Below are 25079 nucleotides of genomic sequence, written 5' to 3'. Positions count from 1 at the left end.
CAAAAAATGTGAGCCAAAGATGTAATCTACTGTACTGTTTTTAAGAACCTACTGCAAAACCTCGAGTTAAAGAAAGGACCGGCTGCAAAATATGCTAGTCAAAGATCCTCTACATGACAGGAGCAGTCTACTGTTTTTAAGGACCTACTGCAAAAACATGCTAATAAAAGATCCTCTGTATTACAGGATAGCGCTGATGTTTTTTGTATGGACCTACTGAATAAACTTTGGTCCAAGACCCTATTTATGACAGGAAAGCTTTGCTGTTTTGAAGGACCTACTGCAAAAACGCTAGTCAAAGATCCTCTACGTGGTGGGAGTGCTCTGCTGTTTTTAAGGACCTGCTACAAAATTGTAGTCAAAGATCCTCTCTTTTTTTAGGACCTATTGCAAAAATGCGAGTGAAAGCTCCTCAATTTGACAAGAGTGCGCTGGTGTTGCTACAAAACAGGGCCGCCAGCTAAATACCACTGCTCCACCGTGTGGCTTTGTTTCCACCTTGATGCGACATGGCCGTAATGGGTTTAAAATGAAGCCCCCTGAGCTGCGGTCACCTCAAACAGCCAAGATAAGTGGCAGCAGGGAAGGTGACCACATCCGAGCAGAGCACCCCCTGCTGGTGCGCCTGGCCGACTCACTACTGCTCACACATCTGTCGCACCATCTGGATCCCCCCTTATTTTTTTTGTCTTTTTACTTACCTGTGGTTTGCCTCCACAATGATGAGGCCCGCAGGTAGTGGGAACAAAGATAGAGGGGAGGGGAAGGGAAGCGGGGAAGGTTTGCTTGGCGGGAAGAAGAGGAGGGGTAAACAAAGGGTTTGTTTCCTGGCACGTGGCGGCGGCACACATGTTGTCTAAAGAGAGCTGACATCAGAGCACAGCAGGACACCATGAACGGCGAGGAAAGGGATGGGATGGATGAGTGGACGTCCTTTGGTCGCTCGCATCACTTCTTCCTGTCGGCCGACAGACGAACAGGATAATTAGCTTTCTTGCTCTCCAAGCCATCCATTTGTCCTTCCATCCATCCACCACCTTTTTTTTTTAAGTACATGCATACAGAGCTGCCTCTAGATGACATCAGATATTTTTCTCCCCCCTCCCTCACATCCCCCCACCATCCGACCCCCCCCTTCTCGCTTGCTTTTCCTGTTGTTTGTTTCCAGTGCCAGTTCTGCCGGGCTTCTGTGTCCCAGGGTTCTTTTTGGCCTACGCACGGCCAGACGCATTCAAAGCCTGTTCGGCTAATTAGCATTCTTCATGGCAACTTTTACCGCTCTGGCCAAACTTTGCTCAGTGTGTGTCTGTGTGCGTGCGTGCGTGCGTGCGTGCGTGCGTGCGTGTGTGCGTGTGTGTGCATGTTCTCTGTCTGTTTCCTACCAGTTGAAGCCAGTTAAAGTCAAACGTCACTGGTGACTTGCTGGCCCTTAAGTGGCACATTTGACATACAATTCAACTGGCATCTGAAGTGAATGAATTAGTTTTAGCTCTGAATAGAACTTATATAGTCATTTTTTAAACATTCTTTTTAAAAAGTATTACTAGTATGATTAATTCATATTACAAAAAATAGCTAAGTCATAATGAAGAGAATAAAGTAAAAAAAAAAATCACCAGCGTAAAGCCGTAATTTTCACAAGAGTAAAGTTATATGTATTCTGTGTGGAGTAGTGCAAGCAGTAATGTTACGAAAATAATGCAAAATTCTGAGAACAAAAAATTATTTTACGAGAAAAAAGTAGTTTGAGAATAAAATCTACATTTTACAGGAATAAATATGGTCAAAATGGTGTAAATTTACAATAAAATAATATGAATATAATAATATTTTTCAACATTTATGTTATGCATTTGGACTTTGTGTGTTATTATTATTATTATTATTATTACTTATAACTTTGCAACATTATTTTTTTTTTTTATACAACCTTACCTTAAATTTTCCTTACCCCATTTTGCCTCTGTAAGCATAATAGAACCGTCCCGTGCAACTTTTCAAAGACCGCAACTGTCCCCTATTAATGACTATTATTTCTTTTTGTTTGTTAGCTTCCCCCTGATGGTAACAGCATGTCGGAGCAGGTGGACGATCGTCTCAATCCAAAAAACGTCTGCCATTGTTGTTTTTTTGTGTGTGTTTTTTGTGAAGAGCAAACATATGTTGGGATAGCGCACCGTGGCTGCTTTCAAAGGCGGGATGAAAGCCCAGTGTTGGAGTGTTCCTAAAGAGGCGAGGCGGGAAGGGCGGAGAGGAGAACGACGGCGCTCTCCAACAACTCCTCTTCCTCCAACTTGTTTTGACCTCATTGTCACATTTGCACTTTACTTTTTCTCTACATTGCCACCCCTTTGAGCACTTCTTTCAACATATTGTGATAGTTTTGAAGTGTGACATATTTAACTACGCATACTGTATGTGTGTATATGTCATCAACACGTCCACTGGGAGGCAAAACACTTGTTTCCATCATAAAAAGGAAGATTTCTAAACTGAAGCAGTGCATGGTCACCAGGGCCATCCACCTTACTGTAGCTGACATGTTCCCTCTCATGCCTCCGCAGTTGATGAGCTGGACGTACTGCTGTCTTCCCAAAATTCCCTGATCAAGAAGCTGAAGGAGGAGTGCCTCACACTGGCAGCCACATTGGAGGAAGTGACAGGAAACAGACGGTAATCACAATAATAAATAATACTGTATGTGACTGTGTTTTTACAGTGTTCCATAAACTTTAAACTAAGGCCAGTTCAAAGAGAACATGTGTTGTCTTGCTGGAAATGACAAAATAACGATCACGTTGCTTGAACACTTGGAGTGGAGACACACTTTACTCAACACATTCACTGAAAATGACTGCCGTAATTTTCGGACTATAAGCCGCTACCTGCGGCTTCAACGATGCTACTAATTTATGGCTAAAAGAAGTTCCCATTAAACTTTGAGTGCCAAAACGGAAAGTAGTGCATTTCCGCAATAGACGCTAACATCACATGTTTTGAAGTGTTATGCAGCGACCGTGTTTTGATCTGACAAATCTTAAGTTTGATCAAGTGTAGAATTATTACAGCTTCTGTTTGGACTGCTTGGACCACAGCAGCTCTTGAACTCCGATGGGGGGGACAAAACATCTTGTATCTCACTGGAGCTAACGAGTGACGCTGGGAGCACAGAGTGTAGGTGAGATTGCAAGGTTTCAAGTGGGTCTTTCTGGGTAAATATCCCATGTGACAACGTAGACACCTGTGACCTATATTACAAAAAAAAATTCTCTTTAAATTTGGTGGGCATGGCTTTTTTTTAAACTAGGAGCACAGTGGCCCTTAACTTAAAATTTTTGGAGCGCAAGCAGGAACTTTAGGGGCACCCTCTGAAACCGACTTGCAAAGTAAATATTCACATTTCCTCTCATTTTCAGTGTATTACTGATAAATACTCAAACTATAAATGACAACTGTCTATCCACCCAGTTTTTGTCAATGGCTTCTGGAAGGCCTCGTTGGTGGCATATCATACACATTAGAACTCCAATACCTCCCTCTTTCCTTCTTCTTTGGTGTTTGTCTCCTTTCTTCCTCTTTAGGAGTTAAGGTGCATTGGCAAACGAGATCATTTGCGTGTTACTGTCAACTACTGGGCTACAGTGTGGAACACAAGTTTGACAGCAACAAAAAATATTAAATGATAATAAAATTAAATTGGCAAAATAACTGGTAGGGTTGCCTACTTCTGGAAAAATAAATAAGGGACACCTTGTTGGCAGGTTGTTTTTTTGTTTTTTTTTGCCTTTAATTGTGTGAAACTAATGTACTATTTGACACAAACCTGATTTTAATTTGATGCCTGTCTTAGAGTAATACTAATACATGGGAAGTTCATGGTTTAATAATATTTTCAGATAAAAATAGCACAATGAACAGATTAAAATAACAATTTAAATATCTTTCTTATAAAGATATGTCCTGCTTAATATAAAACAGGATAAATTGAGTGTCCAGGTTTATGATAGCGCACGTGTGTCCAACTACCAGCACTATTAAAACCACTTTAACAAAAAGAAAGTAGAGGTGAGCTGTTTGTGTTTTGTGTGACTGCCATCACGTCATTAGATACAGGCATCGTGTCTGAATTGAAGTTAGAATAAATACTAGGAGTTGAAGCAAATATTCTTTGGTGAGCTACTCAGCTGATCAGACGGATAGCTACTGGTCGTTGACCTGTTAAGATCCGGTGATAGCGTTCCTATTTTAAAGCAGGACACACTACATGTGTATGTTGAACGACTTAGACACACAAATAGTGTTTTGAAGACAAGACATAATTATTGTAATGGTGACAAGAGAGCAAGGTTGTTAAGTGACACTTTATAAAAGTGAGTTAGCACGGACCCCACGAGCGTGACAGCCATCGTGGCTTTCCTGCGAGACCAAAATAAGCTCCGAACGGACCGCATTGCTTGTTTGTTTTAAACACAAAATGTTACTATGGTTAAGAAAAACATAGAAAGAGTCACATTTGGAGTCTGTGGACCAGAGACTAGGCGGTTAACGGTAGCTAGCTAGCTACAGTAGCTGCCGCCAAGTCTAGCCCAAAGTCATCAAACTTACGACTCGAGTCTAAGTTGCGTGCCTCAAGTTCACACCTCTGCTCGATGCTACAGGCAGCTTAAAAATGCGACATTATACTCCCTAGATGCTACTTACTACATGATAGAGGCTGCTCGCTCGACGCTACACACTGCTTAAAATGCAACATGATGCTACCTAGATGCTGTGTGCTACCTACACAATCCTACATATGACACACTACATGCTATCTTCCTGCCTGACCTGTTTTCTTGTTAAACCTGATGCTACTGCTCGTCACAGCAGGCCTGCCTGGCTTTCCATCTGGTGTGTGTATGAGTGTGTCTGTTGTTGTTTGTTTGTGTGCGTGTGTGCGTGCGTGCACGCATGTGTACTGTACGTGTATGACAGTGACCCTGGGCCCAGTGTTCTGTCAGCTGCTGGGGCTGTGATGCACATTAGTCACATGACAGCCCCCAATCTGGCCGTGCCAGACCGCGCTGGCCTCACCAGCCACAGGACACACATGCACACACACACACACACACACGCTAAATAAAGTGTAGGCAGACATCTGAAAAGTAAGGCAACTATTCACCTTGAATGGGCTTTAATGTTTGTGATTCTTATCCACGCTTGTGAGTGTGTGTTTGTAGTTAGCTGCAGTGTTGCTGTGTGGTGGGCCTCTGGCTGTTTGAGCTCCTGGAGTCCAAGCCAAGTGTAGCGGTTAAAGTCCTGCTGGACGGTTGTGGATGTGGACACACACATACACTCGCACTCACACACTCATCCTGATGAGGCCGACCCCCGCAGTGCTGGGCTGCTCCGTGCTGCCGAGGCAGAAAAATTGTCTTGGGTTGCCCTCCAGGTTCAGATAGAACTCGTACATTTTAGTCACATCTTCACCTTTGGACCTTTTGAAGTCCATCAAAGTGGCTCCTGATTGGTTCTTTTGACAAGTTGACATTGCACTGTGCTCTGTGTAGGAGAGAAGTGGAGCAGCTGGCCGTGGAGAAGCACTACCTTGAGGACACAGTGAAGAGCCTGAGAGCTCGCTGCACCGACATGGAGGAACAGTGTGTTCAGCATGGACGCTTGCACCAGTGCATGAAGAACAGGTACACACTAACAACAGTCATTGAAAACATTTCCAGAGATGGAAGAATAATCCACACCTGACCAAAACCTTGTTGAGAACTTCTGGGTTCTCACGGTTAAACGGTACATCTCTCTAATTAGTGAGATGAGAAAATGTTGCCCAATAATTATGCACACATGGATATTCTCCTAAGAAACAATATAACATTTTGAGTTTTATTAAAGGTTCCCTATTATGCAAAAGTGATTTTTTAGTCATGCAGTAATAGTAATGTGTGTCCGTGGAGCCTGTTTTGAGCACCAAATGTGAGAAAAATCTATCATCTGCCCCTCTTGTTTGCTCCATTAAGACGTGCTCGCTCGCTCATGCAATTGTGGATTTTTGTGATGTTATGTAGGAAGGGTGGAAATAATACTGCCTCTCACCCACCCCTAGCTAAATGAGCCCACCCCGTGTAAAGTATATGTACAATGTCTGCCCACCACTTCACGGAGGACACTACACATCTTAAAATCTATCCATCAGTCAGCTACAGATGTGGGAGAAAAACAGACCCATTTACTTCTTTATGCATGTGGGATATAGTTTTATCCACAATGAGGTTCAAGGTGCTCAATTAAGCGTTTAAGCCCGACTTTACTCACCACTGACTGACTGAATGTTGTCTGAATATTGTCATTCATCCAGGCCATCGAATCGATAGCAGCTGGACTGTTCAGGTTGTCAAAGACTAGCTAGGACAGCTGTAGTCTGAGGGGAGGGGTGCAGTATTATTCTCTAAGGTAGCGGCACTCCCCAACCAAGAATGGTATCACTCTTCTGCGGTGCAAAACGACAGTCTTTAAGATACAGTGGAGTGAGGCCTCTCCCTGCCAGCGACAGTCGTTATTATGTTGGCCATGGACGCATGTGTGAAACCTACAGGTTACAGCGTAGGCTAGTTTCATTTTTGTTCTGTTTTAGGTCTCTGACCTTATCCACGAAGTCCATTGAGTTTTGGACGTGATACGGTGTTTTGCCGACCATAGTTGTGAAGATGTTAGCCACATACGTCGCAATATTGTAAGTCACAGAGTTAGTGCCGCTGACGGGGGGGTCTGAGAAGAGCCCCTTTGTGCATTTTTGGAAGAGCTCTTGTGCATATAGCCGATAAGAAAGTACACGGTTATGGTTCCTGACTTCTGTGACGTTAACACTGTAGTTTGTGTCCTCCTGTCCACGCCTTAATGCTATGTTGTTGCACGTGATATATGACATTTATTACACTGGACAAGTGCAGAGTTACAATGTTGATGGAAAAAAAAGGAGATAAAGTGCACAGTAGCGCCTCTTGGAGACACACAAATTTAGTTTAAATTCTAAATTGTACAACCTTCGGGGTATTTGACTTCTTGTATATGTTTGCATGTTGGTGCAAACAGGGTGGCTGCAGGTAAACTATGTAGCATCCAGAAGTGATTTAGGAAACGATGCTGTGGCTTGAAGTGATTCCATTGTTGGCCACAATACTACTATTTCAGTCGTTGTGTACGTGTACTATATATATATATACAGTATGTGTGTGTGTGTGTGTGTGTGTGTGTGTGTGTCAGTCATCACAAGGTGCTTGGCAAGACTCCTACCTCTGCCCATGCTGCCCAGAGTGTGTGTGGGTGTTGTTGCCCCTCCACTCTTTAAGATCTCTGCAGCAGCCTCTGCATCACACTAGACAATAACACACACACACACACACACACACACACACACAAACAAGTTGTGTCCCACCCACCTGTCACCTGTGTTAACCTGTCGCTGGGTACACGTAAGCAGAAGTTTAGCGTGTCCCAGCTGCCTAAAACCCGCCCCCCCCAGAAAACAATGTAGCTTGTCAAGGAGGGTGAAGAGCGAATGTTGTGCAGGCATGTGTGGCTTGTGTGCTTGTGTTTGTGCGTCCTCAGGAGGTTTGACTGAGCGGGAATGCGCCTGCCAAACGTGGATTGGCTGGGAAGCTGGTGCCTAACTTCTCGCTTTTTTTTTTTCCTCCTCCCTCTTCCCCAGCTGAACTATGATAATCACTCTTGGCATTTAGTGAGTTTTATTTTCTGCTTTTGACACTTACTCAGTGGATGAATCCTCCTGGTGGATGCTTCAGTTCTGCTTTTGGAGCCGCTTGACCACATTTTCTTGTTCTTGTTTTTTCTCACACAGGATTCTTTACAGCCAAGGTGTGGATGTTTGGGAAGGTCCCTGTTAGTTTGGGCAGCACATACTGTATCTCACTAAAAGTAGTACACCATCACATTCTATAGCTCGTCAAGGGACAATACTGTAGAAAGTACATTTGGATGTACTTTATTTTATTTAGTTATTGAGTTTATTTGATGGGGTAGTTACACAACAACATAGACAAACTGAAAAAGCAGCAGTTCCATGCGTGCCCCCCTGTGCTTATAGCGTGAGCTAATTTGCAGCACTTCTAAGAACTACAGTATTTGTCTAAAATACTACAGTAGATGAAGTAGTGATCAAAAAAAGGACATTGATACCAACAACATACTTATACAAACACAGCAGTGGAAACTATATACATGGTACTATATACTGGTAAAGGCCTGACCTGCTGATTCCAATTTTGGCCAATACTGTATAGCACACACCTTCAATGTTCCAATCTTATTTTGTCAGTTTCTTTCATCTTTTGTCACATTTTAAAAGCAAACACACTGTAATTTGCAGCACAGGTTACATTGCAGACCTGATTTCATAGCAAAAATAAAGTGCACCGCGACCGAAAAAGGCTGGTCACACAATGCCATCAAAGACAGTGGCTGTCTTTCAGACCTGCAGACGTAGATAAGATTGGTTTCATACGCGAGGATCGGTCAATCGCCGATCGATCGGCACATGCTTATATAAAACATTTGAAACGTGATTACAGCGCTGTTTTTCACACAGCCACGATTTTGATTTTTTTTTTTATGTTAAAACTGGTCAGAGACTTGAAATGGGCAGGACATGAGCTCCCTATGACACAGAGTGTGCTTTACAGTTCACCATCTGAGGCTGCCGTGGTGGATCTGCTACAGCCCTGCAGTTGACTTATGGAGTCACTTAGTGCTTTGGCTGCAAGTCCACTGGGGCACTTAAAAAAATCAGTTTTCAAAATTTGAAATTGATAAAATTAGCAAAATCTGTAATACTAAATTTGGCTAAAATCTTACAATGCTGTCATCTGATTTTAGGCTTTTGATGTAAAACCTTTGAAAATGGAAACATGGCGCTGCAAAGCTGCCTCTGTCCACCAGAGCGAGCCAGAGGAGCCCAGTGCCCAGATAGAGGCTGATGTCATTGCAGTGCCCCAATGAATGCCTTGCTCAGACGCAATGCATTGTGGGAAAACTTTTAAAGAGTTGTTTGTTTCATTGTAAACTCCCATTGGTACATGTGTGTATATTTATTAGGTACACCTTTTGAGGGTTAAATTGCTGCGTGATGAGTTTAGTGTTCTTAGTAAGATGTCACCGTGAGTCAGACTGTTATGTTGTTATACTTTATCTAAAATTACTTCCTGCGACTCCAATGGGTTGACAAGCGTGTTGTGAGAGCACTGATAGCTCGTGATTGGCTCCTGCCAAAGAAAGAGTTACCATTTCCTCACTGACTCACGAGTGGCAGAATATTTCAACAGTTAGTAGTAGTTTTGAAGTAAAGGAGATGTCCCAGGATTAGAATTTAGACACAAATTAGCCACACTGCTGTATAAGCCGCAGGGTTCAAACCAACGACATTTCCTCTGTCAGGAGGTCGTTTAACTGTTCCAACAACCAACGTGGGAAGTCTCTGCTGGGTGGTTTTCTGAAGCCAAATTGGAATAGATGACAGGAAGGAAACCTATTGGCCTGTAGTTGATCAAATCGATGAAATGAGTCAACACAGCCTAAATACCTGGCAACACAAATGAATACCAAGATAATTGTGCCTTGCCTACAGTCACGCACACTGGTGGGAATGTGCACGAGTGCCGCTGTTCATTGAAGTAAAGATGAATTCCAACATGTACTGTGACGGTGTGAAGCAGAAAGTGGGCTGCGTGGCAGTTTTCCAACACAAGGAACCCAAACACACCTCCAAGATGACAAGTGCTTTCCTGAGGAAGCTGAAGGTGAAGGTGAGGGAGTGGTGAAGTATGTCTCCTCCACACCTCAACCCTGTTGAGTGATCACTTGAAGGAAGGAAGGTGGAGGAGCGCAAAGTGTTTAACATCCACCAGTGATGTCATCACGGAGGAGTGGAAGAGGATTCTTGGAACAACCTGTGGCACCACTTGTATGTCCAAGAGGATTAAGGCAGTGGTGGATAACCATGGTGCTCACACTAAATATATAAAATAATATGTACCGGCAGCACTCGTGCAGCCCCAGACCACCACCAGGCTTGACTGGAGCCAAGACACAGTTATCGTGGCTACTCGCGTGTTGCCAGATATTTATTATTCATTTTCAGTGGATAGTAAATCTATACCGCTATACAAGCTGTACACTGACTAATCTAAAGTATATCCAAGTGTACTTTCTATAGAATTGTTTCTTGAGAAGATGTAAGAGCATTTATAGTGTTGCTAAAACAACACATCTCATGCACACATGAATCTCCATCCTGTGTGCGCCCCTAAGCGTCACCCGCTGTCTGCTGCTTGGTCCCCCGCGGGCCCTGAACACACCGCGCCAGCCGAGGCGTTTCAAGGTGTACACGCTAACAAGTCAACGTGTGTGCGGGCTCGCCATCCAGCGCCCCACCACTCCCCTCCCTCCCCTGCAATCTGTGGCGTGAAGAGCGGAGCGAAACATTTGGAAAATCAGCTTGATGTATTTTTACCGGGCCGAGGAGCCTGCCAAACTACACAGGGGTTTTGTAACACACACTTCATTATTTATTTGGACTATTTCTGTGCTGCTGGTGGAGATGAGGAGGAGGTGGGGGGTGGAGCGGGGAAGCGCCACCAAGGCTGTTACTGTACATGATTATTAAAGGCAACATATTAGACCGGAAATGAACTTGTCTTCTTAAACCAGAGCAAACTAGACACGTATCCAGTGTAGCTTATGTTGCGGTTTAAACCTTACGCTACACTGTGCTCATGACAGCCGATATGATGCCGTTTGAGTGACACTGTTACAATGCTTATTATCAGGTTGCAGTTGTACATCATAATATTAATAATAAGCACATTTTAAAATTATTTTATAAGTTGTAAATGTATTCATTTGATGTATTTTTTTTTACATGTTTCAATGTGTCGTTGTAATAAAGTATCTTTTTGTAAATAGGGAAATTCAAAGCAAATTTGAGTACGCTCTGAATAGATTAGAATGAATGTTAGGACTGTAGCAGGAGTTTAAAGCTAGGTTGGTCCTTGAAAGAAAGAAAACATAAATGTCTTTGAAATTATACACTAAAGTTCAATTCAGACAGTCGCAAATAATATTTTTTTTTTCTTTCCCGTTATCATTTCCCTGTTATGTAATTTGGACGGAATAAACAGAAAGCTGTCTTTGGTGTTTTAATACTAAACTACGACCACGTTAATACAAATGCTCAAATGTAAACACATTTCCAGGCTTTCTCCCTGACTGAACGTTATCTTGCATTGGAGAAAATAAGCACCAACTAAACATGAAATGAGTGCAAATGGGGACTTAATGGAAACATTTACTCCTCATATTTAATGATGACTGACAAAGATGAATGACAGTACATTAAAAACATTTTATTGTTCAGGTTAAGAAGAACTCAATGCTAAAAATGACAGACCAGACAGAAGAAAGTGCAGCCTTTTTTATTAGTTTATTTATTATTATTTTTTAGTTAAGAGATCTATTTTAAGAAGAAACTGTGTTTTTGTCTTGTGTCCAGTGGGCGCTCTTCATCACTCCTCTTCCTCTGTCTCTCTCACTCGTCTTCCAAACGTCTCGGCCTTCTCTTCTGCAGCGAGCGCCACGCAACCTTTAGTCAGCTCACAGCTGCTCGCCGCCCGCCTCACCAATTAGCACCACACACACACACATATCCACTATGTGTGTGTGTGTGTGTGTGTGTGTATGGTGTAACATATATGCGCAGATGTGTGTGTAGATCCACAGGCTTGACTGGGCCATATGGGCTCCATGAAGAAGGATGGTGCGTGTCTGGAGGAGGAATGGCGGGCCATGTGCGGCATGAGCTATGCAAGCAGTTGTTGAATTATATGTGTGTGTGTGTGTGTGTGTGTGTGTTTGCGCACCAGAGGCTCCAGGAGATTGCTTAATGGAACAAATGGTCGTGGCGGGCCGGAGGAAGAAGGAACAGGCTTGCTGATACCGCGGGCGCACTGCGAGCCTCCGGCAAGAGCTGCTTCATCTGGGCTCCTGCCACACACACACACACGGTGTCACAGTGCGTTGCCATGCCCCACAAGCCCTTGCAAAACTTTTCATTTGCAAATGAAGTTGGCAGCAGCAGGAGAACACAAGACTCATCACTCTGAGAGTCCTTGTGGTCATGTATCTGTGTGTGTGTGTGTGTGTGTGTGTGTGTGTGTGTGTGTGTGTGTGTGTGTGTCCATCCACATGTCATCTCTTGTGAAACTTCCCCACACGCTGACTTGTATTATCAAGTCTGATCATCTTTTGTTAACCCAGTTCCTCTATTAGATGTGATTATGTAGTGGAAGCGTACCTAAGAAGTGGAACTCACAGACTCTTCTTGCAGCTGACACAAATTCATAGTAAAATCATGTACCCACTCATTCATGGAACTGTTTTTTGTTTTTTTTTGTTGGCTGTTGCACTCAGACTTTCATTTCTCTTTTTACAAGTCTTTACCAAGAGTTTGCATTAAAGAAAAAAACGACAATCGGACTACAAGTTCTAGTGCGATGTGAAAAGCAATAGCTTTGGTTGCTAATACTACCTTGTCACACTGTAGCAGTCAATCATGTTTTGGACTTAAATTGCACGTTTTAAGATCCCCAAAGACAAGAACAGAAGCACACAAAGCAACAAAAAGAGAAAAAAACAAAGAAAGAAAGTGCAGTCAAAGCATCTTAAATGAGAGCGTATCATTTCACATGAATGTGTTGACAGTGTAGCTTATCTTAGTTAATACTGTCTATGGCCAACATCCCCACAATAATAATAAAACATGATTCCCAAAAAGCAGTTAACCCCCACTATTATTAAGATAGGAAAACATGAAGATGCCCAATCCTTCACTTCTGATGTAATTCCAAGGTGATTCATGTCACAGATGCCCCATGTCCGTAACAGGACACTAAAGTGTAAAAAGAAGCTAACCACTGTGAAAAGGCTAAAACACGACGTGTACGATCACTCTTTGAATGGGAGTCTGCTTCACCCCCTGTTTTTAATTCTTCTTCTCAAGATGCCTTGTTGGGATAAGCGTAGCAAATAAAGCCACAAAAAGCCCAAGAAAAAGTTTACATTTTGGTGACTACAGAACTTCCACTGTGCTTGCTTTTCATTGGACAGCCACCACATGTATTTCCCTGTACTGGACTACTATTTACTAGACATGAAATACACACATTACCTGTATGTCTTTGTACTGTCACATCAGTAGTAACTTGTCAGGTGACTGACTGACTGAAGCACTTTCTGTCTTCACCTCTAGATGGCGCCCATTCCTCGTGCACCCCCTTCTCTTCCTCTCTTAGTGCTTTTTGTGTCTCTGTGTGCTCCAGCTGGCCTCAGCAGCCGGCAGCCAGCGCTTTGGCGGCCTGTTGACGAGAGTGCGCTGTCAAACGGTGGCTCCTTCGCATGCGCGCGCACACGCACACACATACACCCGCACGCACGCATTTGCAGCTCAGATGTGAGGCCGTAGCCAGAGGCCTCACAAGCTGCAGTGTTAAGTGTGCAAAGTCAGCGAGGCGGCCTCGTAAAAGTACAACCTGCTGCTGCAGCAGCGGCGGCAACTAACACTGAATGTTGTTAACAAGCCTGCAGCGCACACACGACATACATGATGAAACACTTGAACATGCACACGGAGACCAAATGAAAGCAGTAAATTCAAATTCTAAGTTCACTTTTTGGTGAGCTTGGTTTGAAATATTTATTAGACAAGGAAGAGAATGCAATGTCTGAAGAAATTGCGTGTGAATGCTGAAGAGCTTGCATTGAAATGCTGAATGGAAAATGAGTGGGGCGTTTTGGAATGTAAATAAAAGAAGTAGTCAACGTGCCCTAAATGAGCTTTGGAATTGTTTGAATCACTTGAGAAATTGGGAAATTGGAAAAATTCACCTTCAATTTCAATAAGAGTTTTTTTTAAACATATACAGTATATATATAACAACTCTGCCGTATAAAAAGTAAAATATAAAAAACAAGCATAAGACATTACTAGCACAGTTTTGTTCTGTGGGTCGTGGATATATTCTATCAGTTATTATTAAGCCTCCAGCTTCCTTTTAGTAAGTAAAAACCTTGGCTATGATTGCACTACATTGTCATGTAGACCTACAAAGTACAAAGTAAGTACAAGTGTGAAACTGATGAGGGGTAGGATTAAATAAGCTTTGCTTCTTCCTACTCCTTTTTGGACATGCAAAATTGTGAATTGTACTATGTGATGTGCTACTGTTTGACTCATGCATGTTCAGGATTAAAACCATGAACCATGATAATAACAAGCGTAGTAGTGCTGTACAACTTTTATCAGCAGTCCGCTGTGCCATCTACTGGTCAACATTATTATTAAAAAAAAAATTTCCCCCCTTTTTTTTCTTTTTTTTCCCTCTACTGGTCAACCTTCAAACTGGACGCCAACCTGTCTATAGAGGCCACCTGTCTATAGCGGCCACTTTTGCAGACTCCCTCTAGTGGCCACTATAGACAAGTTTGACTGTATATATATATATAGAGAGAGAGAGAGAGAGAGAGAGAGACACTATAATATACTGTTATATCTTTACAACAAAAAGTGGTACAACCCCTTTTTTTATAGATACAGCATGAAAATATACCACTTTTTGTTATAAAGATACAGCACTATAATGTAAGATTTTTTTATCGATACAGCACTATAACGTAACACTTGTTGTACGATACACTACTGTACATTAAAGCCTTTTACTATGGGATACAGCACTATAACGTAACACTTGTTATATGATACACTACTGTACGTTAAAGCCTTTTACTATGGGATACAGCACTATAACGTAACACTTGTTATATGATACACTACTGTACGTTAAAGCCTTTTACTATGGGATACAGCACTATAACGTAACACTTGTTGTTATACGATACACTACTGTATGTTAAAGCCTTTTACTATGGGATACAGCACTATAACATAACACTTGTTATACGATACACTACTGTACGTTAAAGCCTTTTACTATGGGCTACAGCACTATAACGTAACACTTGTTGTACGATACACTACTGTATGTTAAAGCCTTTTGCTATGGGATACAGCACTATAACGTAACACTTGTTATACGATACACTACTGTACGTTAAAGCCTTTTACTGTGGGATAAAGCACTATAACGTAACACTTGTTGTTATATGGTACACTACTGTACCTTAAAGCCTTTTACTATGGGATACAGCACTACAACGTAACACTTGTTGTTGTACGATACACTACTGTACGTTAAAGCCTTTTACTATGGGATACAGCACTATAACGTAACACTTGTTATATGATACACTACTGTACGTTAAAGCCTTTTACTATGGGATACAGCACTATAACGTAACACTTGTTATATGATACACTACTGTACGTTAAAGCCTTTTACTATGGGATACAGCACTATAACGTAACACTTGTTGTTATACGATACACTACTGTATGTTAAAGCCTTTTACTATGGGATACAGCACTATAACATAACACTTGTTATACGATACACTACTGTACGTTAAAGCCTTTTACTATGGGCTACAGCACTATAACGTAACACTTGTACGATACACTACTGTATGTTAAAGCCTTTTACTATGGGATACAGCACTATAACGTAACACTTGTTATACGATACACTACTGTACGTTAAAGCCTTTTACTGTGGGATAAAGCACTATAACGTAACACTTGTTGTTATATGGTACACTACTGTACCTTAAAGCCTTTTACTATGGGATACAGCACTACAACGTAACACTTGTTGTTGTACGATACACTACTGTACGTTAAAGCCTTTTACTATGGGATACAGCACTATAACGTAACACTTGTTATACGATACACTACTGTATGTTAAAGCCTTTTACTATGAGATACAGCACTATAACGTAACACTTGTTATACGATACACTACTGTACGTTAAAGCCTTTTACTATGGGATGCAGCACTATAACGTAACACTTGTTGTACGACACACTACTGTACATTAAAGCCTTTTACTATGGGATGCAGCACTATAACGTAACACTTGTTATACGATACACTACTGTACGTTAAAGCCTTTTACTATGGGATACAGCACTATAACATAACACTTCTTTTTTAAGAATGCAGCGCTATAGCAACACTTTTTAATAGGTACATGACTATAAGTAGTAGTTTATGTGATGTATATGTTAAAAGGTTATGTTACAGTCTAACATACCACTTATGTCATGAAGATACGGCACCATAACGTAACACTTCAGCTATGAAGTAACAGTAGTACACTACGTGATGTGTTCAAAGTCAGGACAAAGTCATTGAAGATTGGCCAACAATGGTCCCTCCCCCCGTTTTATTTCCTGCTCTCTCTGTCTGGTCCAGTTGTTGTCAGTTATTTTCTATCATGCGCGCTCCCCAGGGGACAGAAATGTTTTCAGGCCCCCTCCAGTTTGAAATACTATTGAGAAATGATCTATTTATTTATTGTACTGTACAGACTGAACTTGAAACTGCAACCAGGAAAATGCAACAAAAAATTGAACTGTGAAGCATACATGCGTATTCAGGAGTCACATTGCATGTAGAGTACGATAAATGTGTACATGTTGGCAGGTGTGCAGTAACTTTGAAAGTACTCCCTGTGTGTGTGTGTGTCTCAGCTGTAGCCTTTATGCCCCTGGCAGTTTAACCAGCCAAGCCTGCTATAAGTATATCACCCTTTAGCCCCCCAACAGACACACACACACACACACAAACACACACACACACTTTCTTTAGGTTTCTCCATTTTTTCCCTTTCGGTCCACTGCATATGCTCCCACCTGTAAATACTGTAAACACACACTAGCTGGGGGCTACTACTCATGTATGCCACTGAGAGGTGACTGTCTGTGTGTGTTGTAATTAATCTCCTTAGCAGCAGCAGCAGCAGCCAGTAGAATACGTGTGTGTGTGTGTGTGTGTGTGCATTTGATTATCAAGACTGTCGGGGGAAATTAGTGCAAAGTGCCCCCCAGCCAAACCTGCTTTTATTTTCACATACACAAAATTGTTTCAGTGAGTCTCTAGAGGGCTTAAATGTTAAAAATGTTTCACTGTACGGGTCCAGCAGGTGGTGTCCTTTCACCACAACACACACACACACACACACACACACACTGACCAGCCTCAATGTTCCCACAACAAATAGTCACCACAGTAAAGTTGGGAGGCCTGTACACACATGCCCCCTCCTACCTTTCTCTTTGAACCCTGCTTTGTCTCATCCTCAGTCCAGCCACTAATCCGTCCAAGTTTCCTTTCCAGTGGCGTGCGTGTGTGTGCGTGTGTATTAAGCCACATTAAGTGCTAATTAATGAGTGTTGCAGTGATGGAAGACACTTATTGGATTTAATGCTTTAGCTGCTGGAAGGAACACTGCCTCCATCAACACACACACACACACACACACACCGCTGAAGTGCTATGGTTAATGTGTGTGTTGTTTAAAGGCAGAGGTTGTCCAGTCAAGCTGTGTGTGTGTGTGTGTGTGTGTGTGTGTGTGTGTGTGTGTGTGTGTGTGTGTATTGACCATGTTACATAACGAGCAGCTTACAAGCTTGCGTCAGTTTTAAACATGAAAGGTCACGACCTCTGTCAACAGTGGCCTTGTATATATTTTGTGCTTTTCTTGCTACAATGTTGTAATGTTGTCCAGGGAGGTTGCATTTTTTTAAGCACTACATCGTGTAAATCAGTGGCCACCAACTCTTTCGCCCAAAGTCAGCTGGGATAGGCTCCAGCATACCTGTGCGACCCTAGCAAGGACAAGCGCCGTAGAAAATGCATGGATATTTCCTGCGGATGCCCCATATTGGCTTTTTTGCCGAGATCCGATATTATGCCGACATGTGTAACACATATTTTGGCACGTAAATTGCATTTAAAAGAAAACAGGACCAAATTTCACATAAATAAAAAGTACAAACAATGAATGAGCACCAGAGGCTCATTTTGAAGTGAAATAAAACGGTACCGCTTTCTCTGAAAAGAATAAATAAATAATTGAGTGTCTCCATCCAGTCCTTAGTCATAGTGATTTGCGCGTGCTTTGACTGTCGTAGAGTTTTCATGCTGGCTGCTACAGTTTCAGAGCACATGAGACTCAGCGGTTTGGGTCTGGATTGTGGAAGAATGAACACATATTTGGCCGACCTTTCACTTTTGAATGTTGGCTTCTCTCGATCAACTTCTTACTTTTGAGCAAGCCAAGCTTCTATTCCAAGGTTAGCGGCATAGAAAATGATGGGTGGATGTTTCCCAGCAAGTAAACGATTTCATTGGCTCATTTTGAGTGATGTTACCGCGTTTGCTGTCATGTTAACCGTAATACTTGAAGTAATTACGCCCGCAAACTGCCGCTGCGATCGGTCCACCACCATGATTATGTGTTATTGTATTTCCCATTCGCTGTAATTTGTCATTTGTAAAACATCGGCTCAAGTATATGCTGCGTGCTGACTGTTATGGCGACAGCAATGCTGCTTGTGGCGCTTAAAGAGTCCTGCTCAATGATGCATTCATGACGTTGGCTCAGGATCTGTGTGGCTGAGTAGCCTTCAACCACCATGTTCCTGACTTCATCCACCATGTTCCTGACTTCAACCACCATGTTCCTGACTTCATCCACCATGTTCCTGACTTCATCCACCATGTTCCTGACTTCAACCACCATGTTCCTGACTTCATCCACCATGTTCCTGACTTCAACCACCATGTTCCTGACTTCATCCACCATGTTCCTGACTTCATCCACCATGTTCCTGACTTCATCCACCATGTTCCTGACTTCATCCACCATGTTCCTGACTTCATCCACCATGTTCATGATCATCTTGGGAGGAACAACCCCAGCTATTTCAATGTCGAGCTGATATCGGTTGGTCGATATTATCGGATATCCCCAATATATTTTTTTAATTTGTATAAAGGTTTACTTTTATTTTGTAGAAAGTAAAGTAAAAAGTTACACTTAAAGCTTTGTCTTTAAACACAAAGCTTTGTGTTGTTATTGGTTGTTGGTGTAAACATTTCAGCCTTTTCTCATTGTGTCTTTTTGCTCTCTTTTTGCTGTTTTTTACATTTTATTTTGTTTCTCCAGAGATGCAATGACAAATGAACCACTGGCCACGGATGGCCCCCGAGCCACACTTCGGCCACCGGTACTTTTGCGGCTCTTCGTTGGGGTCAGGCTAGTGGCGTGGGCTCTATGAGCAAACTGCAACTCGGCTCGTTGGCGAGCGATGGTGGTTGAGGAGCTTTCTTTGGATGTGCATGTGTATGTGTGCATGTTATATTGTGCCTTACTTTTGAGGTAGCAAAGGCAGATTCTGTCACTCTCTCCATCAGTTTGTGATGAATACTTATTGTTGCAGGGTGAGGCGAGCCAGTGTGCGTGTGCTGGAACCTCCAGTCGGGTTTTGGGGACTGGGCTCCTGACTGGAGCCGGAGGGTGGCGAGGCGTACGGGCGTGTTCAGTGGTCAAAATGCATTCCTGTTGGTCGCTCTCCAGGAGGGGAGGGCACTGTCTAATTTAAGCACTTTATTAGCATTCAGTCTTAGTAGCGTACACTAGTACGTACTTACTCTCGTAAATTAATTAAAAACTTAATTTTGGTCCGTCAACAAGACTCGCTACATGTAAGATCCCACTTCCACCAAAACTGGATTTCCCTCAGTGTAGGAACAGACCTGGTATGTAAGCGGACTAGCACCTGTACTTGCTTTGGCTGGTGTGAAAGTATTTACATGCCAGTGACCTAAGAACACGATACTGTACCTGCACTGGGACTTTGAGAAAAATGTTATTTGGTGACATCAGCGTTGTGTCATGCAGTGATGGTAAGAAAGGGACAAAAGTGTACAGTGTTGTTGTCGTGTTTCACATATCTGCATCAGAAGTTGTGTTAGAATGAGTCACACTGTCATCACACAATCAAAGCAGGCTGCTGGCCTTTGAGCGCCACATCATCATGTGGATCTTCTTTCAGTTTTTTCTTTTGTTTTTTTGACTTACTTTTTGTGACACGGTGGAGTCCTGCTGCGTCCTGCTGCACTGCCATCTTGGTGAGAAACGTCATCCTGAAAAACTCACCTTTGTGCACACAAAGTCTCAAAAGAACAAGTCAGTGAAAAGTTACTTTTTATTTTAGATGATTTTCTGGCAACACGTAGGGTTTATTTTTTTTTGCCATTATTGTGCCTTTTCCATAAATGACTTTCTTCAGGCTTGTGATTGGTGGAAATTGCTGTTTGGGGTTATCATGCCACCTGTTGCTTTGCCCGGTATTTTCTATTTTTTGTATTTTCATATGGACTGAGATTTTTGGGGGAGTTGGTGTATGTGAACATACTGTACTGAACATGGCGTCGTCTGTGTTGGTGGTGATGTGACGATGTGAAGGAGGAGAGGGCAGTGTGAGGACAATTGTGGGGGAGGATGAAGACTGTGTAGGAGAATTGGGATGTGGGCCCCCTCCGTCTGTCACACTCATGCAGCCTCACCACTGCCAACATGACCCGCAGGGCAGGGGCAGCTGTCCCCTCCCCCACCCCTATCGCCACTAGCAGCAAAGGGACGATCACTCGGACCAATACTTCATGCACCATCTTCACATACAATGCAGTGAAAGACTTAATTGTTCATCGGTGCATCACCCGCGGGGGCAGGCATACTAATTGGGGCGTCCTGCTAATGATCAACACTGACGTCAACATCCTGGTGATATCACTGCCATGTCATGTGATCAAGTAAGTGATGTTGTGATGGTGTTTTTCAGGCTGCAGCAGTTGGACCGTCACTGTCAGAGCAGCGCCCAGCAGGTGTGTGAGCTGCTGGCCAAACAGAGTCAGCTGATGCAGAACAGAACCCCAAACACTCACAACCTCTCACCCCACTGAACATTCTTTACTTCTGTCATGTAGAAGACTGGCTTTTCACTCCAGCATTTTGCACAACTTTTCCCACAACAGCATCAACTAGAAAACCTTCAGCTTGACTCTAGTTAATCATCACGGCCTCTGTTTGTGATGCTGTAAGCGTTTATTGTTTCTGTGGTTGAGTGTAAGTGGCTGCGTGTGTTTGTCTGTGACTGTGTAGTTTGTGTACATGTTTTTACATCTGGTAAGAACACAGTTAATACAATTGTTCATAAATTATTAAATTTTAAACCACAATTAAATGCGTTTGTCTCATTTCCATTTAAAAAAAATATTTCTTTAAAAACAGCCCACATAGTAACCCCAACCCCAGCCTGTAACACCATCCTCAACCTTAACCCACTCCTAACTTTAACCCTAAACCCAACTCTAACCTGAACACCAACATCCATGAACAAAACATGAAATCATCAATCAGGTGGTTGTCCATTGTTCAATGTTTCCAAGTGTGTATTTTTTTTAGGTGTTTTAACGTGTAGCAAAGTACAGAAAACCTTGTACCCAAAGAAAAGTTAACATTTTTTAAAACAGTACTAAAAAACCCTACTCAATTAGAGTAGCACAAGTAAATGCCATGATTATCGCGATTAGTCAGTTCCAAACCTGACCATACTGTAAGTGAATTTCGCAAAATAGGATTCTGCATTATATAAATGGAATGTTTTCATAGAGCTGAGAAAACCTGCTTACGACCTTCTAAATACGGTTTTTAACATGAGAAGCCCTCTAGACAAGAAGTAACACCCCAGTAGTCGCCTTTACACTCTTATTACCCAATATAGTCGACAATAAGAGAGAGTAAGTAAGACATAATACAGGATAGACTCACATATGTTAGCATTGGGAGGGTGCCGCCTTCTTGTTCCTTTATTTCCGGTTTCTGGACAGTACTTCCTGCAGTGGCAATTGTCTCATCAATGTAACATTACTGACACCTAGTGACCAATGCAGAATACGGCGTGTCAGAACATGACTTTCAAATGCCTCATATTTGTATTTTATTTCATTTAGCCATTTTTTTTTACTAATAGGCCGAAGTCAACCACAAAACAGCAATGGTTTATCAATGTGTGGATTTTTGAAAAACCATGATAGAATGGGAGTGTAAAGTGTCTGAATGGTGGGAAAAGCCATGTTTAGTGAAGTGGCAGCTACAAGCCATCCTTTGCTGACAAAAGGTGAGTGCAGTCAGCGGATCACAGAGAAGGATGCGTGCAACACGTTGACCTTTGCTAGTTTAATGTATGTAAAAGAGCAGCAGTAAAAACAAGTCATATGTTGTATGTGACATATCTGTAAAGAACAAAAAAAAAAAGGCTGCATTTCTTTTTTAAAAGGAAGTCTGTAAAGGACTTCAACTGCAGAATGAACACACAAACACAACCTGGTGGTGCTAACAAAAGAATAAATTAGAAAATAAATTCAAGTTATCCATCAATGATCATACGATGACATTCAAATAATAATGATAATAAATAAGAACAAGCACATCCCCCAACTGTACTTTTAACTGCCTCATCCATAAAATCTCAAGGTTTTTTTTTCTTATTTGGAGTGAAACCGTAAGGCTTTCCTGGCATGTGAAGACAAAAACGATGATCGGGGGACATGGTGGTGGTCACACTGGAAGACAATCACGCACTATTTACACGCCACCAAAGAAGCGTTAAAGACACACACCGCAACTTCTTCACACTTCTTTCCGACCTGGAATGTTTTGACAGGAAACACAGACCTTGCTTTCTTCCTTCCTTCCTTCCTTCCACACTCCTACCTGACACACCTTCAGTCTACCTTCTACTTGCACCTCACCTTCCTTGTCAGATCACGTCTGACAACACAAATACACACAAACACGTTTGCAATTAGCAGAAGAGGTCATTGATGGAACAGCTCATCAGTAAACGCCGCCCTGATCATTTTACAATCAAAAACTTTCTACGTCGGCCTTGAACATCTCCAGTCACCTGCGGGTCGTCACAGTTTGGTCACAAAACACACAGGAAAAAAAACAAAAAACATGGAAACCCCACCCCCCCTCCACAAAACATGAGCATGCCCAGAACCCAGACCTCCACCAAGTCTCCAACAAAAGTACAAAATAAATTGCAGCCATGATGAAAGCTTTATCAACCATACAGGCAATGTTTACACTGACCTTTTTTCCCCCCCAAGTGCAAAACAAGCACTGTATAATATACACACACCACATTGTGTTCTCACAATTGGCATTCTATTACTGTTACTTTGCTGTTCAGGCAGCCATATTGTACTGAGCTGCCTGGACAGAAGGACTGAGAAGGTGTAGGTAATTAGCATAAGAGACAGCGCCAGTGGCAGACATGCGAGAGTCCACTGTTGCAGTTGAGGTAAAGTAAAAAAAAATTACTAATAAGTAATTTATTGTTGACTTGGCCATATTATACTGAGCAGCCAGGAAATAAAAGTCCCATTTTTGGTTCTATGGTTATTATCCCAATTTGCCATCACTGGTACCCTTTTGTGGTGACGTCACAAAAAACAAAAGAGCAAAGTCAAATCCTTTGCATGCTTATAAGTTGTAATATGAAATGCTTCATGGTGTTTACCGAATAGCTATTTTTTTGGGGCCTTGGTGGAGGTCCCCAGCTTCCCAGCACCCTCTAGTGGACAAGACCTCCGCCAAGGAGCGTAGGTCCTGCACGCACATGCGCACGCACGCACACACACACACACACACACACACACACACACACACACACACACACACACACAAACAGATAAACAAGCTAATAAATAAATCATAAATAATCCTTGGTGGAGGTAATACTAAATGTTTCCCCTCCTACATTCTTCAGCCATTTAGCCGTTTTTGTGTAGTTTCTCAGCCCTAACAAATGGTTGTATACCAAATAGAAAAGGGACGAGTGCAAGAACAAACAAGTGGAGCTGCGTACCTTGACGAATGATAAATGATGGGAAGTATCTTAAACCTGTACACGTCCATCCATGGCGTTGCTGTGTGCTCCCCTGCTGCACAAAGACTAGACGTGCAGCAGCAGCGTTCTCCTGCAGTCACAGTAAAGCTTTCCTCGGGACAACATTCAAAGTGATAAATCAATGACTGCATTGTGGTGTATGTAGTAAAGCTAAATGACGTCTGGGGAACTGCTGCGCTTTGGTTGGCCTCCTTGAGCCTCCTCACTCGCACAAACATGACATCCTTTTTTTTTCTTTCTTTCTTTCTTTTTTTTTAATCTATGTTGATGTGTCGTAGCGCCACATTAGCAGCAAGTTTGCAAGCATAGGCGACATGTTGCTAGCGCCTGCGTTGTTATTGATGTCCTGCAGCGTTAAAGCCGGGAGGGCAGCACCGGGTGTTTAGCAGTCGTCTGGTTGGTGTTCCTGTCCTAGTGGTGGATGTTGGAATAGCAGCAACGAGGAGAATGGATTGCACAGAGCACAACCTGAGTCAAATCCTGCGTACATGTGGTCTGCTGGACGTCATTTTTTCCTTACTGCCAGACCCCCTCAGTCGATCCAAGAATGATTCATGTGACTGTGTGTGTGTGTTTGTGTGCAAAAGCCTGAGATACAACCGCTGATGGCTCAACAAGCCACACAACGTCTCCTTGACTACAATCACAGGGGGGGGCTCAGCAGATGTGTCAAAGCGCAGCAGTCCCCTTCAATGTTAGCGCTAACTGCTAACTACTGTGTGTTAGCGCTAACTGCTAACTGGACGTTTGTACCGCAACAAGCTCCATTCAGAAACCAAACGAGATGGCTGGAAAGGTGAAGAGCAAAGGGGCGGGGCTAAGAGTGGCAACCCACCCCCTACCCCGAGACAAGAGGAGGGTTAGGGTTGTTCAGTCCGCAAGTGTGGGTCTCTCTTTTGCCGTCAATGTCGTCCCACACTGATGACCTCATAGACCAGCTGTGATGATGTCACCAAGGGGAACTAGTTCATTCCCGCCCGCTGGCCGAGTAGGAGAACTGCGGGAAGTGCGGTCGTCTCTCGTTGTCCAGACAGTCCATCCCGTCCTCGTCGACTAGGACCACACAAGAGGATGA

The 25079-nt window shown here is 42.7% G+C and overlaps 2 protein-coding genes across 9 annotated transcripts in view; one reads left to right on the top strand and one right to left on the bottom strand.

Annotated features, from left to right (window-relative positions):
• Window positions 1-22214, top strand: part of sdccag8 (SHH signaling and ciliogenesis regulator sdccag8) — a 51234-nt gene extending 29020 nt beyond the window's left edge. For 4 of the 6 annotated variants that reach the window (XM_054799322.1, XM_054799324.1, XM_054799323.1 and 1 more), the window contains 3 exons: window positions 2565-2673; window positions 5550-5681; window positions 11925-22214. In XM_054799322.1, the coding sequence (XP_054655297.1) occupies window positions 2565-2673; window positions 5550-5681; window positions 11925-12330 (647 nt within the window). In that variant the 3' untranslated portion in view covers window positions 12331-22214. The other 2 variants (XM_054799325.1, XM_054799326.1) reach the window with 2 other exon arrangements.
• Window positions 22215-22248: 34 nt separating this feature from the next.
• The window catches only part of akt3a (v-akt murine thymoma viral oncogene homolog 3a), a 59764-nt gene continuing 56933 nt past the window's right edge, over window positions 22249-25079 (bottom strand). For all 3 annotated transcript variants that reach the window (XM_054799328.1, XM_054799330.1, XM_054799329.1), the window contains exon 14: window positions 22249-25057. In XM_054799328.1, the coding sequence (XP_054655303.1) occupies window positions 24972-25057 (86 nt within the window). In that variant the 3' untranslated portion in view covers window positions 22249-24971. The remainder of the gene's footprint in view (window positions 25058-25079) is intronic.

Source organism: Dunckerocampus dactyliophorus, chromosome 14 (assembly GCF_027744805.1).
Source record: "Dunckerocampus dactyliophorus isolate RoL2022-P2 chromosome 14, RoL_Ddac_1.1, whole genome shotgun sequence".
NCBI classification, from domain to species: Eukaryota; Metazoa; Chordata; class Actinopteri; order Syngnathiformes; family Syngnathidae; genus Dunckerocampus; species Dunckerocampus dactyliophorus.
This window is presented reverse-complemented; position numbering and strand designations above follow the sequence as displayed.